At 45.0% G+C, this 17220-nt stretch overlaps 1 protein-coding gene across 2 annotated transcripts; it reads left to right on the top strand.

Moving 5' to 3' along the window:
• The first annotated feature begins 3694 nt into the window (after nucleotides 1-3694).
• LOC121476435 (L-lactate dehydrogenase A chain) lies at nucleotides 3695-15249 on the top strand. Of its 2 annotated transcripts, XM_041730447.1 has the most exons (8): nucleotides 3695-3833; nucleotides 5615-5764; nucleotides 8011-8128; nucleotides 9087-9260; nucleotides 9907-10080; nucleotides 11776-11893; nucleotides 13822-13945; nucleotides 14529-15249. In XM_041730447.1, exons 2-8 carry the CDS (start codon nucleotides 5639-5641, stop codon nucleotides 14691-14693), a joined length of 999 nt encoding a protein of 332 aa, XP_041586381.1. In that variant the 5' UTR covers nucleotides 3695-3833; nucleotides 5615-5638; the 3' UTR covers nucleotides 14694-15249. The 2 variants fall into 2 exon arrangements, with proteins under 2 accessions (XP_041586381.1, XP_041586382.1); XM_041730448.1 differs by lacking the exons at nucleotides 3695-3833; nucleotides 13822-13945 and having other exon boundaries at nucleotides 11776-11870; nucleotides 14651-15249.
• The last annotated feature ends 1971 nt before the right edge of the window (nucleotides 15250-17220 follow it).

The raw sequence follows: 17220 nt of genomic DNA, 5'->3' as shown, positions 1-17220 counted from the left end.
GCCTGCGCGGTCCTCCTGGCTCCTTTCCAGCGGTGTGGCCTGGGCCAGGTCCGGTGTTTGAGGTGTCCACAGTCTCACCAGTAATGTGGAGGTAAAAATTCCTGCACTGCTTTCTTCTCCTGGTTGAAGTGAAAACGCCACCAGGGACAGCCACCCTGGGCTACGCACAAATGAGGGATCGGTGGGCTTTCTCTAGCTGCAGGGGAGCCTTCTCCTTGTCTGCACCAGGCCCAGCAGAGCCTGAGATCCTTCTTGGAGTGCCTGGCAAGCTCTTCTTTGCTTTTCTTAGCAGAATCTCATGCTCCCCAGGGAGCCAGAACCCCTTCTAGGACCCTAAAAATATGAGGTGGGCCTGCCTTTTCAGGCCAGGGTCCTCTGAAGAGGTACAGGTACAGGCTGAACCTGCTTTTTGAGGTTGAGGTAGATGAGTGGCTGTGTAGAGCAGTTCAAGCAAAATCCCAGGGCCCATAGACCCAAATTTCAGTGAGGGTGCCCTGCCAGTCAGCAGCAGCACAGATAAGAAGAGGTCCGTTCCTTGCCCACACCGCAGCCCCAGGAAATTACAAACAGATGTGTCTGGCTTGATTGACAATTAGAATTGCTTTGATCCTCTTAGAATTTTATAAGAAATTAGCCTTTTTTTTAAAAAAAAAAGATTTCATTTATTTATTTTTTTTTTAATTTTTTTTTTTTTTTTTATTTATGATAGTCACAGAGAGAGAGAGAGGCAGAGACACAGGCGGAGGGAGAAGCAGGCTCCATGCACCGGGAGCCTGATGTGGGATTCGATCCCGGGTCTCCAGGATCGCGCCCTGGGCCAAAGGCAGGCGCCAAACCACTGCGCCACCCAGGGATCCCAAGATTTCATTTATTTATTCATGAGAGACACAGAGAGAGAGAGGCAGAGACACAGGCAGAGGGAGGAGCAGGATCCCCATGGAGGGCCCGATGTGGGACTCGATCCCGGGACTCCAGGATCACACCCTGAGCTGAAGGCAGACACTCAACTGCTGAGCCACCCAGGGGTCCCTAGCCTTCTTTTTTGAGCGAGGGCTTGGAATGTAATTTCCCATTTGGTAAGGTTTAAAGAATTCCTTAAAGAATCAAAGAGAGATGGGTTCCTATTATCAGTAATTTATCTTCAAAGCCCACTGGGACTTTTCGTGAACCAATTCAACACCCAACCGTGCCTTGGGAAGTTTGAAGTCAGTTTTGGAACTAATATGGGGGGACAGGAGAATGCTAGCCATGGGGTTCCAGTTGCCATAGGAGCAGCCGGGCCCCTCAAATGTTGGCCTCCACCCCAGAAGCAGCCCAAATCAATTTTTTCCCAAAACGGGAGGTGGCTTTGCCTCTGAGTTCTGAGCAACTGTAAAAATGAAGGTATGTGCAGAGGTTGGTTCACTAACTCAAAGGCTCCCTAGATGCTAAAACTGGCGGAGACCCTCATATGTTTAGTCTAGGATGTTGAGACTACAGAAGGAATGTGACTGCCACAATGGCACTCAGAGGTCCATGACCAATCCAGGGCAAGAACCCAGGTCTGCTGACCTTCAGGGCAGTGTCACCTCGCCACCAGGCTGCCCACTCATCTTTGCTAAGCCATGCCTGTCACTGTCCTTAACACCCAAGATGTTAGAATGAAAGGTTATCACGGCTTCCCACAATCCTCCCTGCGGTGATTAGATAAGGGACATTTTATGTTATGCTGGGGATTGTGTAGCTTGGAGAGGCCCTAGGACTCCTTCTGTAGCACTGATTTTAGGGGTCCTTAGTTTTGAAGCCACTTATATTCTGGTGACAGTCTTTGCCTTGGAACCTGTCAATGTAATGGAAAACTTGAGGCTCACGCCCTGCCAGGGTAGGATGGCGAGAAAAAGGCACAGGTCTCATTTCTCTTCCTTTGATAGGAAGTGACTGTAAGGTGCTTTAGTCCTTTCCAGCTGCTGTAACAAAATTCCACAGATTGGGTGGCTTATAAACACCAGAAACTTATTTCTCACAGTTCTGGAGTCTGGGAAGTCCAAGACCCAGGCTTCAGCAGATGTCTGGCGAGGGCTCACTTCCAAGTTCATCAACAGCTATCTTTTCTTTTTCTTTTTTTTTAAACAAAATTTTTTTTTAATTATTTATTTATTTATTTATTTATTTATTTATTTATTTATTTATTTATTTATTTATGATAGTCACAGAGAGAGAGAGAGAGAGGCAGAGACACAGGCGGAGGAAGAAGCAGGCTCCATGCACCGGGAGCCTGATGTGGGATTCGATCCCGGGTCTCCAGGATCGTGCCCTGGGCCAAAGGCAGGCGCCAAACCGCTGCGCGACCCAGGGATCCCGACAGCTATCTTTTCACTGTGTCTTCACACGACAGAAGGGGCAAAGGAGCCCCTCTTTTTTTTTTTTTTTTAATTTGCTCCTGTTTTCTTTTTAATAATTTTTTATTTATTTATGATAGTCACAGAGAGAGAGAGAGAGAGAGAGAGAGGCAGAGACACAGGCAGAGGGAGAAGCAGGCTCCATGCACCGGGAGCCCGACGTGGGATTCGATCTCGGGCCTCCAGGATCATGCCCTGGGCCAAAGGCAGGCGCCAAACTGTTGCGCCACCCAGGGATCCCTGTGAGGTGTTTTAATTTAGGGGGCTGTAAACTTTCTGCTTAGATTATCTTTAGAGGTCATTCTAGAGTCCTCCTGGTGAGAGTTCTTACCTGTCTGCTCAGCCTACCTTCTATCCTTTGAGCTCTGCCCTCCTGCCAGCAGCTGTGGTCACACCTGGTAAGTAGGCAGGGGCCCAGCCTGACTGAATGAGGCCATTGTTGCAAAGACCGAGTGGCCACAGGCAGTACTGCTATGGCCCTGCCCTGAGAAACAACAGGGAATCTGTGGTTGGCCTTCAGCTGGTCCAGCTGTGTGTGTTCGAGGTGAGAGCCTAGGTTTCGGGGCCTCCTAGAGTGATGAGAAAACCATTAGGACATGCTTGAAAGATGCCCTGCTTTTCTGGAACTGAGGTTGGCATGTTCCCTTCAAAATCAAGAAACCCATAATTATGGATCTTTCTCAGAACTGGACTCTAAGTTGGCCCCAGGTGCAAAGGAGGACGTAGAGAAATGATGCACGCCCTTGAGAGAATCACTGTCGGCCAGGAGGGCGGGGTGCCACCCTTCGCTAATGCAAGCCGGGTTGAAGGAGACGCAGCTCAGCAGCTGCAGCGACAAGGGAGATACCAACTGTGTGTGTGCGCGCGCGTGTTACCAGATGATGGGTGAGGTTTAAGGGAGATCTAGAGGAGGAAGCCAGGCCAGGCAAAGGAAGGCACCCACAAAGACTAGAGCTGAGGCCTCGCTGCGGGCTGGGGGACTTGGGAGGTTGGGCAGCAGCGCCAAGTTTCGGGGATCACTGGAGCTGGGTAAGGACGGAACGATGCTTCCAACACAGCTGAGTGACTTCGTGCCAGCAGCGGTTCTGGGCAGTGGGACACGGGGAAGAGTCGGCGCAAGCGTCTCCTGAGGGTCGGCCCGGCGGGATCCGGGCTGCGGGCGGGCTCTAGGGGCCAGAGGCACCGCGGCGCGGGCGCCCCCCGACGTCCGCAGGTGCGCGGGTCCGCAGGTGCGCAGGTGCGCCCCCCCGCGGCCGCGCCGCCCGCCCCGCCCCGCCCCGCCCCGCCCCGCGCGGAGCCCGCCCCTGGCCCGACCCACACGTGGGTTCCCGCACGTCCGCCCGGCTGCCCCCGTGACGTCAGCCTCGCGCTTCCACTTAAGGCCCCTCCCGCGCGCGGCCCCGGGAGTCGGAGCCGCCGCCGCCGCCAAGTCCCGACGTGCACGCCCGGTCCGGGGTACGGTGGGGCCCGGCGCGCTGAGCCGGAGGCGGGGACGGCGGGCGGCCCCGGGTGCCTGGCTCGCCGCTGCCCGGGCAGGGGGCCCCGCCTGGGGGGGGCGGGGGCTGGGGGCGGGCCGCGGGCCGGGGCGGCGGCTCCGGTCGGGCCGGGCAGCCCAGGTGCACACGCGGTGCGCTGTGCCCAGGCGGTCGGAGGCCCGGGCGGATGCGGAACGACCCGGGTGGGACCGATCTGAGCTTAAAGGAGGCGAGCGGCACAGAGCTCGAGGTCCGGGTTCCCGAGCCCCCCGAGCCCCCCAGCCCCCCAGCCCCCGCGGCTGAGTGTGGGGCGGGGGACGCGGAGGGGCGGGCCCCCGGGGCGCTGCCGGCGCAGGCCGCGGGCGGTGGGGTGCGAGGTGGGCTCCGCGACCCCGAGGCGGAGCGGGGGTCCGAGCCCTCCTGCGTCTCACGTGGGACCCTGAGGGCATCTGGTAGCCTCCACTCCTCTTGAGAGATGGGGCCACCTGACGCTGGGAGGGGGTCCGGGCATGTCGGGGGCCCCAGGGCGGGCGGCAGGGGTGGGGAGCAGACCCGCCTTGCGCAGGGCTCCCCCCTCCCCCGGCCCCGCCGGCCCCGCCGGCCCCGGGCTGCAGGTGTGCTGAAGCCAATTCTAGAAATAGCCGCGATCTGTAAGGAGACCCGACTCCAGCCTGGGGACTCCGGGCTGCCTGCCTGGACGTCCTCTCGGATGTTCTTGCCCTTTGGGGGGTGGTGTCAAGACTAGACGTGGCGCTCCGCGATGCAGCCTGTGGTCATCCGTCCAGGGGATGCAGAGCTAAGCCCCCCACCCCCACCCCCACCCCCACCCCGCGCTCCCCACCCTCTCCGGCGCCGGAAATGGGGCATCCACCAAGGATCTAGGAACTTTAGGGCTCCGGGCCTCTGCAGCTTTTTTTTTTTTTTTTTTTTCTCCCGCTTCCTGTACTGAAGGTATTTCCTCTTACCGGTCCTCACGCCTTTGCAACATGGATCGCGGCGGAGGCCGCACGAGGCACCGCCCTCCCTGTTGGTTAACAGCAGCCTCTGCGGCTTAAAGTGCGGCCGCGCGGGAGGCAGCCGGCTGGGCCCTGGCGGGGTCTAAAGTCCGCCTCCGGGCCGCTGCCTCCGACCTCGCGGTCGTTTCCGCTCGAGGGCGGGGCTCCCCCGGCCGCCGCCGTCGGGGCTGGGGCCCGGCTCTGCAAAGCCGCGGAGCATGCGCACGAGCCTGGCGCCGCGCGGGCGGGGCGGGGCGGGGCGGGGCGGGGCGGGGAGCCCGCCCTCCGCCGCTGGAAGGGGCCAGTGCGCATGAGCGGAGCTTTTTGCACGGCCTCGGGCAGCAGCCGGGGGCCTCCGCGAGGCGGTTACGGGAGCTTCCTGCACGTTGCTGTGCTCCTCCCTTGAGGGTTTGCGGGGAGCCCTGGTGACTGGAGCTGAGCTGCAGTGATTTTTGAGTGAGGCCAGGCGGCCCCGCTTGGGGTTAATCAGTCAAGATGAGTGAATCCTCAGGAAGCTATACTTACACCCAAACATCAATATTATTTTTCCATGCCAAGGTGAGATCCTTTACACCAAGGTCCTAGCCAAACCAGAGTCTGGCATTAGGTCTTTCACCATTCCTCTATCCATGTTGAGGCTTTTTTCCTTCCCCCTTTTTAGGGGCAAGTACCCCCAAAGGAGGTAAAATAAGCTCTTTAGGAACAGCTTTTGGTTAATAGCGTTAATTTAAAGAGGATGCACTGACTGTGTTTTTTACCCCTATAGATTCCTTTTGGTTCTAAGTCCAAAATGGCAACGCTCAAGGATCAGCTGATTCAGAATCTTCTTAAGGAAGACCATACCCCCCAGAATAAGATTACAGTTGTTGGCGTTGGTGCTGTTGGCATGGCTTGTGCCATCAGTATCTTAATGAAGGTGAGAGCCAATCACTCTGGAAGCCATCCATCCCCCTCCCCCCCCCAAGAATTGTATTAATCGCATTGTATATACAAATATTCAGGTTCGTGCACTCATTCAAAAAGCTTTTTGTGGAACAAACTAGAGATGTGTGATGCCATACCGAAAGTGTATGTGTACCAAAAGTTATTAGGCAGGTTACACAATTCCTTAAATTCACTTTACCCCCCTTAAAAAAAAAAAAAAAAAAATTCACTTTACCGTATTTATGTGCATGAATTGCCTATAAATGAAGAAGAGTCCATGCTTTTAAACCAGCTAAATTTATTTTAGAGTAATTTTTGAGTTGAAAGTGATAACATACATTTGGTAAAATTAAGAATCACACTAACTGGGAAATCTTGTCTTTCTCCCATAAAAATCTCTATTGCCCCTCACCTTGAATAGTAATTTTGGTACCAGTTATGGTACCGAATTTAGTAATTTGTGAATGAATAAAGAACATGTTTTACAGTAATCAAGCCTGGTTTATATAAGAAAAAAAATCAAGGCAGTTTGTAATATTAAAATATCTTTGAAGTTTAGGTTTGGAGTTCCTAATAAGGGAGTGAAGTGATTAATTCTGGCTTTTGAACAGGAAAGGACTGAAATAAGGAACTGAAGGCAGAAATGAGCTATGCAGAGGTTGGGGAACAACACATTGCTTTATATGTGATCTTAGAGAGGCCACATAGTGTAAAGGTTTCCCCCACTATCCTAAAGGAGAGCATTCCTATGGAACCTTTGTGAAGCTGAAGTGGTGTAAAATGAAGAGGCAATTACCATTAATTTCTATGGAAAATTTTTTGAGCACTTTCAGACCCAAGAAATAACCTTAGGCTTTTCTGCTACCTTAGGACACATCTTGCTAATGGATGTGCAAAGTAAGGTACAGATGCTCACAAGGTTCAAATCTATGACAGCTTGCTATTGGGATGCTGGGTAAGGTTCCTTGGGGAAGGAGCTTGGTAGTACCTAGGGTGTATGCAACCTCTGTAATAAGGGCTCATGCAGAACAAACACTGAATGCTATATTGCTTTTTGCCTGTTCTCATAGAAGCAAAAATCCTCTTTGGATTTCTTTCAGTTGGTGAAAACAGGTACTAATATTAGGTTTTGTGTAAATGTGAGTTGGGGGGATCCCTGGGTAGCTCAGCAGTTTAGCACCTGCCTTCGGCCCAGGGCATGATCCTGGAGTCCCGGGATCGAGTCCTGCATTGGGTTCCAAAACATGGAGCCTGCTTCTCCCTCTGCCTGTGTCTCTGCTTCTCTCTCTCTTTCATGAATAAATAAATAAACAAGTCCTTTAAAAAAAAGTGAATTGGCATAATGAAAACTTCTAAAAGAGGGGATACCTGTCGCAATTCTTAATGCTTTCCCACTGGATCGGAAATTGATGCCATTGATGTTTTTCTCACACCTGTGAATAATCTGTGGTCCTCTCTAACTCAGGTGTGTATAAGAGTAATTGCCAGGTTATTATATACATTTTTTTTTTTACGAAGATTTTATTGAAAGCACGAGCACAAGCAGGGGGAGGGGCAGAGGGGGTGGGAGAAGTAGACTCCTGGCTGAGCAGGGAGCCTGAGGTGGGGCTTGATCCTAGAGCCCTGAGATCGTGACCTGAGCTGAAGGCAGATGCCCCAGGTTATTATAGTATTGGTAACTTGGGGAGTAGATCTGTTATACTATACTAGCTCAGCTAGTATAACCTACTTGGTTATAACAATTCATATGTATTAAAGCTATTGTTGGTGCTCCTGGTCTGAGATGCACCTATGAACATTTACAGGTTCAGTTGAAAGAATCTTTTTAAAGATTTTATTTATTCATGAGAGACAGAGAGGCAGAGACAGGCAGAGGGAGAAGCAGGCTCCATGCAGGGAGCCCGATGCAGGACTTGATCCTGGGACTCCAGGATCACGCCCTGGGCCGAAGGCAGGTGATAAATGGCTGAGCCACCCAGGGATTCCCCAAAGGTTGGTTTAGTGATGAGAAGAGATCAGTACTTCTTCCTATGCATGGGTCATCTGTGAGTCAGTTTTTTTTGTTTGTTTGTTTGTTTTGTGAGTCAGTTTTTAAATGGGTACTTGAGTCTACTTTGAAGTATGTCCTGATATTAATAAAGTAGCAGAATTCTTCTATGCTAGAAATACAAAATTTGCATGCCTTTCTAAAACTTGGAAGTAGCAGTTTTCCATTTGAGTAAAAATTTTATCTTTTAGGACTTGGCAGATGAACTCGCTCTTGTTGATGTCATGGAAGACAAATTGAAGGGAGAGATGATGGATCTCCAGCACGGCAGCCTTTTCCTTAGAACACCAAAAATTGTCTCTGGCAAAGGTTGATTTCAACAAGTTTATATCGTGGTCTATGCTAGACTTAATTCTCTGTCAGGCTTGAAATCCTGCCACTTCAAAGATTTATTTTTTATATAGGACCAGAGAGCCTTTGAACAATTTTGCCTTGATAATCTGTTTATATCAAAGTTTCAATTTCTAGTAAATGGTTCTAAATGGAAATCCAATATGTCCTAGTGTGGAAAGCATCTGAATCAGAATGTAATTAGTAAAGCTCGTCAGGTCCATGTTTAACCATATTATTTCTAATATTTAATATACTTCCCCTGCTCCTTTCACACACTAACACAAAGTTGAGAATAGGGTAAATGAGCCTGTTCAGATATTCTTGGGCCTTTCACACTTATGAGCCCTTGTCAGGCAACCTGGACATATGTAATCAAATAGTCTTCTGTTTAACGCTTGAAAACCGTGGACTGCTTATCTATGGGCTGAGTTAACCATCCTGTGCCATAGGGTATCTAGAAGTAAGATATGCCTGATAAGTGTAAAGTTGCCTTTGCTTAAAAACAAAAACCAGCCTGTCTTTGGGCTGGTATGATCACAATAAAGAGGTTAATAGGAAGAGGAGAATGGAAGAATGAGCACGAGCTTAGGTGGCAAAAAAAATTGGGAGATATAGCTCATTTGATTCTTTCCAACTCTTCCCAGATCATTCTATATCATAATATAAAGTCACAGTCTAAAACGAGACTACAAGGAAGGTGTTGATGCACTCTTCTTTCATGTTAAGTAGCCAAAAACTAAAGGAGGAGTTGGGGGTAGGAGAGTGACATTATAGGCATTTATCTGTATTTACCTATGTGTGAAAGGAAGTAAGGGAGATGATAAAACACTGATAAAACTGTCCATCAAAAAAAAGTTTATGGGACAAATTTTTGCTGCTTGGTAATAGAGTTCTTTTAAAGGCCCTCATCTGGGTTTTGTTCACTTTTGTCTAGACTATAATGTGACTGCAAACTCCAAGCTGGTTATTATCACGGCTGGGGCACGTCAGCAAGAGGGAGAAAGTCGTCTTAATTTGGTCCAGCGTAACGTGAACATCTTTAAGTTCATCATTCCTAATATTGTCAAATACAGCCCAAACTGCAAGTTGCTTGTTGTTTCCAATCCAGGTGAGACTCAATTACACAAATAGATGAGTTCAAGTAAAACTGGTGTTCTATGTGATGTTCTGTATACACATGCTTATTTCTCATATTTTCATTTTCATTTTCCTTGTATGAATGGATTTGCTAAAATAGTTTATTATTATTTTTTAAAGATTTTATTTATTTGAGAAAGAGCAGCACGAGAGGGGAGAGGGTCAGAGAGAAGGAGACTCTGCACTGAGCAGGGTCCCTGATGCGGAGCTCAATGCTCTCGCTCAGGATCCAGGATCATGGCCTGAGCAGAAGGCAGATGCTTAATCAACTGAGCCACCCAGGCACCCCTAAAATAAAGTTGAGTTTAAAATAACAAAGGAGGTACAATGCCCCTGAATGTATTTAGAACTTAAAAATTATTCGCCCAAGAAGGTCTTAGATGAGGTGTAAGTTTATGAATAAGGTGCTCTTGAAGCACAATTTATTTTCATTAAGCCACCCTTCTTGAATACTTAACGAATTTGCTGTATTATGCAAATATAGAGGTTTAAAAATTTAACAAAAATACTGATTGATCATAATCAGTATCAAGATTCATACACAGCCATATATCTTGAGTAGCCAGATATTATCTAATAATTTACCTAGTATCTTTGCCTCAATGTTTTCTTCATAGTGGATATCTTGACCTATGTGGCTTGGAAGATAAGTGGCTTTCCCAAAAACCGAGTTATTGGAAGTGGTTGCAATCTGGATTCAGCCCGGTTCCGTTACCTAATGGGGGAAAGGCTGGGAGTTCACCCGTTAAGCTGTCATGGGTGGGTCCTTGGAGAGCATGGAGACTCCAGTGGTAAGCATAACTTATTTCCTCTTTTTGTTTTCAAAAAGACTGTAAAATATTGATAGAAGTTTCATTATTAAATCAGAGCTGAAATCAGATAATCCATTCATCGGAGTAGAATGGTTTCTAAAAATCTGCCTTTTGCTATAATTACATGTTAAGATTTTAACCATTTTATATGGCACTTTATGGCATGAGGGATGGGGAATGAAATTTCTTTTATTTCTTACAATGACATATTAAAATAAGAGGATAGTTCCTAGGATGACTTCAGTCCTTTCATATCACAGCTGTCTATACTTGACTTGAACTGCGTGACTCAAAAAAGGTCAGCCCATCCAAATGAAGTGAATGGGAAAATTCTATCATAGTTGAAAGATGTTATGATTTGTGCAGAGTTCTCAGTTACTTATGCCAAGTAAATTCCCCCTTATGATCTCATATTATCTGTATTTCTCAAATATGTATGGATTAAACATCCTAATAGGTTAGGAAAACAAGTTAGAATCTGGTGGAAATTCTCAGCTTATATAATCTAATCAATGAAAACATAAGAGTAAGGGCATTGGTAGTCTTGACCATCTACCCAAGGCAGGTAATCCTCCCCAGATAAGAAATGATAATTAGAAAGATGTCAAAATTACTAGTCTTGTTACCAAACCCAAGTTTGACTCCTCATTGCTTAAAAGGCCAGTACTCAAGAGGCAAGTTTTGACCGGGAAGGAATATGAGCTTTATGCAGGAGGCTGGCAACCTGGAAAGAAGACAGACTCTTAGATTTTGTTTATTCACAGGAGTCATAGAGAGAGAGGCAGAGACACAGGCAGAGGGAGAAGGAGGCTCCCTGTGGAGAGCCTGATGCAGGACTCGATCCCAGGACCCCGGGATCACAACTGGAGCCAAAGGCAGATGCTCAACCACTGAGCCCCCCAGGTGCCCCGAGAAAGCAGGCTTTTATCCAGAAGCCAACCCCGGTTTCTGCTTGGCCCAGAGAGTTTTGAATGGGTTTAATCAGCTAAGGGAATGCAGTGGTCTGTGATATTTCTTGTTTTATTTAATTTTATTTATTTATTTATTAATTAATTTATTATTATATTTATTTATTTATTTATTTATTTATTTATTTATGCTAGTCACACACAGAGAGAGAGAGAGAGAGAGAGAGAGGCAGAGACACAGGCAGAGGGAGAAGCAGGCTCCATGCACCGGGAGCCCGATGTGGGACTCGATCCCGGGTCTCCAGGATCGTGCCCTGGGCCAAAGGCAGGCGCTAAACCGCTGCGCCACCCAGGGATCCCTATTTTATTTTATTTTTTTTAAGATTTTATTTATTTATTCATGAGAAACAGAGAGAGAGAGAGGGGCAGAGACACAGGCAGAGGGAGAAGCAGGCTCCATGCAGGGAGCCTGATGTGGGACTCGATCCCGGGTCTCCAGGATCATGCCCTGGGCTGAAGGTGGCACTAAACCGCTGAGCCACCCAGGCTGCCCAAAGTTGTGGTTCTTTATTCCCCAAGACCAGTAGTCTGCAGATCTCAAAGAAGGTGAATTACTTCTGTTATGGATCAGGGGTCTTAAGTCAGCAAGCAAGGAGTGTGTTGACTTGAAGCAGGTTAATAATTAATCCTTAAGACTGGTTAGAATGTTATTACTGTCTGCTGGATGGTGTGCAGAAATAAATGTATTCTATACTGATTCTTTTAGTGCCTGTATGGAGTGGAGTAAATGTTGCTGGTGTCTCTCTGAAGAATCTGCACCCTGACTTAGGCACTGATGCAGATAAGGAACAGTGGAAAGAGGTTCACAAACAGGTGGTTGACAGGTAATAGATCTCATAATTTGGCAATACAGAAGATTAAAACATTATTTTTACTTTAAAGTTTGCAAGTTTAATAGAATTTGAGTACTTAGAAAACATTTTTCGAGGGACACCTGACTAGCTAGCTGAATTTAGAGATTACTTAAAAATAATAATAAAAAATAAACTTTTAAAAATTTTTATAAAGAACATACTATAAAACAGATAAAGTGCTCACTTTGGCAGCACATATACTAAAACAGAGATAAAGATATTGAAAATTATTAGTGCAAGTCTTTTTTTGCTATAGTTCTGTATAGTATAAATCTTTTTGTGCTTGTAAGTCTATCTTATTTGAGATTCAGTCTTCAATAGCATATATGGTTCGTTCAATTAGGGATAGGATTCTGTTTATTTATCTAACGTTTTATTTATTTAAGTAATCTTTACACCCCATGTGGGGCTTGAACTCAGGACCTGGAGATCAAGAGTCACATGTTACATGGACTGAGCCAGCCAAGTGCCAGAGAAATAAGAATAATTTATTTATTTGAGAGAGTGCATGTGTGTGTGAAGGGGAAGGGCAAAGAGAGAGAATCTCAAGCAGACTTCCTGCTGAGCACAGCGCTTGATGTGGAGCCAATCCCACGACCCCAAGATCATGACCTGAACCAAAACCAAGAGTTGAACTCTCAACCAATGGAGCCACCCAGGCACCCCAAGAATTTTTAAATCTTTTTTTATTTATTTATGATAGTCCCACAGAGAGAGAGAGAGAGGCAGAGACATAGGCAGAAGGAGAAGCAGGCTCCATGCACCGGGAGCCCGACGTGGGATTCGATCCCGGGTCTCCAGGATCGCGCCCTGGGCCAAAGGCAGGCGCCAAACCGCTGCGCCACCCAGGGATCCCAGAATTTTTAAATCTAATTTCCTGTTACAGGCTTTATGAGTAGAAACAAATAACTTGTTTGTTCAAATGATTATAAAGTTTCAAAGAATGTCTAGGTTCATAATTGTTCTAAAAATGTAGATATTAACTGTTAGAAATTGTTTAAATAGGGAATCTTTCAGTTTTGATTTACTTACTATAAACCATGAATGTGGGCAGCCCGGGTGGCTTGGCGGTTTAGCCCTGCCTTCAGCCCAGGGCCTGATCCTGGAGACCCAGGATCGAGTCCCATGTCAGGTTCCCTGCATGGAGCCTGCTTCTCCCTTGGCCTGTGTCTCTGCCTCTCTGTCTCTCTGTTTCTCATGAGCAAATAAATAAAATCTTTAAAAAAAAAATAAAAATAAACTATGAATGTGGTCATGTGTGGACCTCAGGTCCATAGAATTGAATATTGAATCATGATTGATTTCGGCAAGGCCCTCTTATAAAAACTTGTGAACCCACCACCCAACCCAAGAAACATTGACAATGGCTATCAACTAAGTATAGCATAGTGTTGAGTTAGAAACACTAGTCTTCTGCTGGTACTTGGATTTGCATGAGTTCTGCGCTCTTTCCCTCACTCCTCTTGCTGTTCTACTACTCATCCTTTGTTTGAAATAATCTTGAGTCAAATACTATACGTAATTTTGTAGTAACTTTTTAAAATTGAGCATTACATTTTAAATAATCATATTTTTTTTGCATGTAGGTATAGTTACTTGTTTTGACAGTTTGTAACATTCCATTGTATTGAATACGGTCTCTGTATGTACCACAACTTATCCATTCCCTGTTGGAGAGCTTATTATATCATCGGGCTTATTGCCAGGGTTTTTGCTATTACTAACATTACTGTTGCGAACATCCCTATACATAATATCCTGGTATACATGGCAAGTGTTACTCAGGTATATAATAGAACTTACTGGCATTATTTGCAATAAAGCATGTGTTCAGTGAAAGCTGTATCTTTCTCTTACCTTACATTTTCCTACCTTTCCCTGTCCTTCCTACCCTACAGTGCCTATGAGGTGATCAAACTAAAAGGCTACACTTCCTGGGCCATTGGACTCTCTGTGGCAGATTTGGCAGAAAGTATAATGAAGAATCTTAGGCGGGTGCATCCAATTTCCACCATGATTAAGGTAGGTCTATATAATGATACACTGTATTTGAATGCCATTATTTCCTGGCTTTTAAAAAAGATTCTTCTGTGAAAGCAGTTAGAGTCGTTGTCAATCGTTGATTTAAGTGACATAATTCACTCACAGTTTTCTTTTTTGGAGAGAAATGGTTGAGCTTTGGGATTAATGTCTACTAATACTGTGTTCACCATACCTTGTCTACTTGTGCTATGTTCACTGCATAGATACTTGAGAACTTACTGATAATAAGTTGAGGTAGGTTATCAGTAAGACCACAAAAGAAAAATTTTTTCCTTTGGAGGAAAAAAAGAAGTCCCACTCAAGATAGAGTTGCCAGGCTGTTATCAATAAAAACTTGACAGTAATATGGATAATGGCAATAATTTAGATTTTCTATTAGAACAGAAATTCTTTTGGTATTTTGATGACTTGTACTGTTCATAACATCCTAACTGAAAATGTGGAAAGGAATTTCTACTTCTCAAGTTGTACTAAATAAGTTTCATAATTGTAGAGAATTAAAGTCTTAGGAGACACCAGAATGCATAAACAAAACATAAAATATTTTTCATTTTGTCTTCAGGGTCTCTATGGAATAAAAGATGATGTCTTCCTTAGTGTTCCTTGCATCTTGGGACAGAATGGAATATCTGATGTTGTGAAGGTGACTCTGACTCCTGAGGAAGAGGCCCGTTTAAAGAAGAGTGCAGATACACTTTGGGGGATCCAAAAGGAGCTGCAGTTTTAAATTTTTCTAATGTACCATGTCACTGTCTAGACTACAACAAGATTTTAGTTGGAGGTTGTGTATGTTGTCCTTATTATCTGACCTGTTACTCAAGTCGTAATATTAAAATGGCCTAAGAAAAAAACATCAGTTTCCTAAAGTTACACATAGGAATGGTTCACAAAACCCTGCAGCTATGTCCTGATGCTGGATGATACCTGTCTTGTGTAGTCCTAAATTGGTTAACGTAATATCGTTCCACCATCTCGGACGCACCACTGCCAATGTCATATATGCTGCAGTTACTCCTTAAACCAGATGTGTATTACTGTGTTTTGTAACTTCTGATTCCTTCATCCCAACATCCAACATGCCTAGGCCATCTTTTTTTCTTCAGTCACATCCTGGGATCCAATGTATAAATTCAATATTGCATGTATTGTGCATAACTCTTCTAAAGGATCTTATTTTGTGTACTATATATGTCAGAATATAGTGTACATTGCCATATAATGTAAAAAGACAATGCAACCAACTGTCATACCAACTAAAATACCAAATAAATTTTGAACAGTGAGTCTTTTTTTTTTCTGAACAGTGACTCTAAAGATAAAGCAAGCTGCTACTTACATTCTTAAGCAACATTGCAATGATTTTTTTAAGGTGTATTGTTTACTAATGATCACACTTTTTTTTTTCCACACTTTATTTTTTAAAAAGATTGTATTCATGAAAAGACAAAGAGAGGCAGAGACACAGGGACCCTGATGTGGGACTCCAGGATCTCGCCCTCAGCCAAAGGCAGATGCTTAACCACTGAGTCACCCAGGCTTCCCAAATGATCGGACTTTTTTTTTTTTTTTTAAGATTTTATTTATTTATTCATGAGAGACCCAGAGAGAAGCAGGCTCCATGCAGGGAGCCTGATGTGGGACACGATTCCAGATCCAGGGATCGTGCCCTGAGTCAAAGGCAGACACCCAACCGCTGAGCCACCTAGGCATCCCAAATGATCAGACTTTAATGTGACAATATGTTAAGGGTGTGACTAGATTGACTGGGTTGTCTTGGTACCATTTTCATTATAAGCAATCATTTAAATATACTAAGCCACAGGGTATTGTAACTTGATAATAGTGCTAATCATAATTGGTACCTTACAATTCTGTAGGTGACATTCTATACATGAAGGTAAAAATCTCATTTGCCAACAACATTAGCAGTGGTAGTTGGTCGATATAGGGAAACAGATTTTTAAGAACCTTTGTCTCTGGAGGCCAGTAGTGTAATGTTTTTTCTTTAAAAATTTCCTCAAAAGTCTATCTACAACTATGACCCTTACCTAGGCCTGAATACTTCGAGAAGTTAACTAGAGCAACTTTATTATCCACTTCTCCAGGATATTTCACCAGTTTCCTTCCTGAGAGCTAGTGAAGAGAAAGAATTACGCTTTTTTTCCCCCACGTGGATCTCAAATGTTAAAGGACAAGACTGAATGATACAGTCTTTTTTAAGATTTGAGGGTGGGGGGATGAAGGGGCAGAGGGAGAATCTTCAAGAAGACTCCTTGCTGAGTGTGGAGCCAGACTCAGATCTCAGGACCCATGAATCATGCATGACCTGAGCCAAAACCAAGAGCTGGAAGCTCAACTAAGCCACCCAGGCATCCCTGCAAACTATGTAATAGTCTTGATAATTAAGTAATATAATAGGATTTGCTTTTCTATAGGCTTAAAAAAAAAAAGCTTTAGGATACAATGTACACATAAAATTCACCTTTTAAAGTAATTCTGTGGATTCACATAGTTGTACAACCTTCAACACTAATCTTAGAACTTTAAAAATTTTGCCAAAAAGAAGCCTGTACTTATGCCCATAGCCTCTTGTAAATTTTGAGGCAATTTAAGGCTTTTAAAAATTAGTCAATGCCAACATGACTGAAAAATAATGCTTAAATATTTATTAGCCTAATCTTTCATGAATTTTTAAATTGAATGTTGTAAAGCTTCCTCATTTTCTGGCACAAAAAGTGTTCTGGGATGATTGTATCTTTCTGCCCCAGGCAAGGAATAGGCCAATTCTGCAAGAAGCCCTGATTCTTTTAAATGTAATATGATCTCATTTCAGTTTTAATAACCTTGGGAAGTAGATTAACAATGACTTAGTCCAAAAAAAAAATGACTTAGCCCCATTTTACATAAGTTGCCAGTTAGTGGGAGAAGCAAATGGGATGTTCAGAACATAGTGCTCCTCACATATATATAGATAAATGTGTCCATATATATGCATGTAGATAAGTCAATCCTTTTTCCACTAAAGCCCATGTTGCCAAAGTAAAAGTATCAGTACTTCAAAGCCATGCGCTTTCAGAATTCTCAACTGCATTCCTACACTTTGGCCAATGTTGGAATGTACAAATCTTGGCCCTCCTGTATTTAGATGGCTGCAATCAAGCAAAATGGTTAAGTTAGCTTGGATTGTAGTCACCCAGAGAGCCCACTCAGGCAGTGGACCTGAAGGGCCTGCCCTGTGCCTTGGGTAGGTATGA

Source organism: Vulpes lagopus, chromosome 15, assembly GCF_018345385.1.
Source record: "Vulpes lagopus strain Blue_001 chromosome 15, ASM1834538v1, whole genome shotgun sequence".
In the NCBI taxonomy this organism is placed as follows: Eukaryota; Metazoa; Chordata; class Mammalia; order Carnivora; family Canidae; genus Vulpes; species Vulpes lagopus.
Note: the sequence above shows the minus strand (reverse complement) of the source record. Positions and strands in the feature narration are given on the sequence as shown.

Excerpts from the sequence above, each read along its gene's own strand:
- LOC121476435 (XM_041730447.1), top strand. The coding sequence starts at position 5,639 with ATGGCAACGCTCAAGGATCAGCTGATTCAGAATCTTCTTAAGGAAGAC. Across the intron at positions 5,765-8,010 it reads CCATCAGTATCTTAATGAAG|GACTTGGCAGATGAACTCGC; the intron begins GTGAGAGCCAAT and ends TTTATCTTTTAG. Across the intron at positions 10,081-11,775 it reads AGAGCATGGAGACTCCAGTG|TGCCTGTATGGAGTGGAGTA; the intron begins GTAAGCATAACT and ends TGATTCTTTTAG.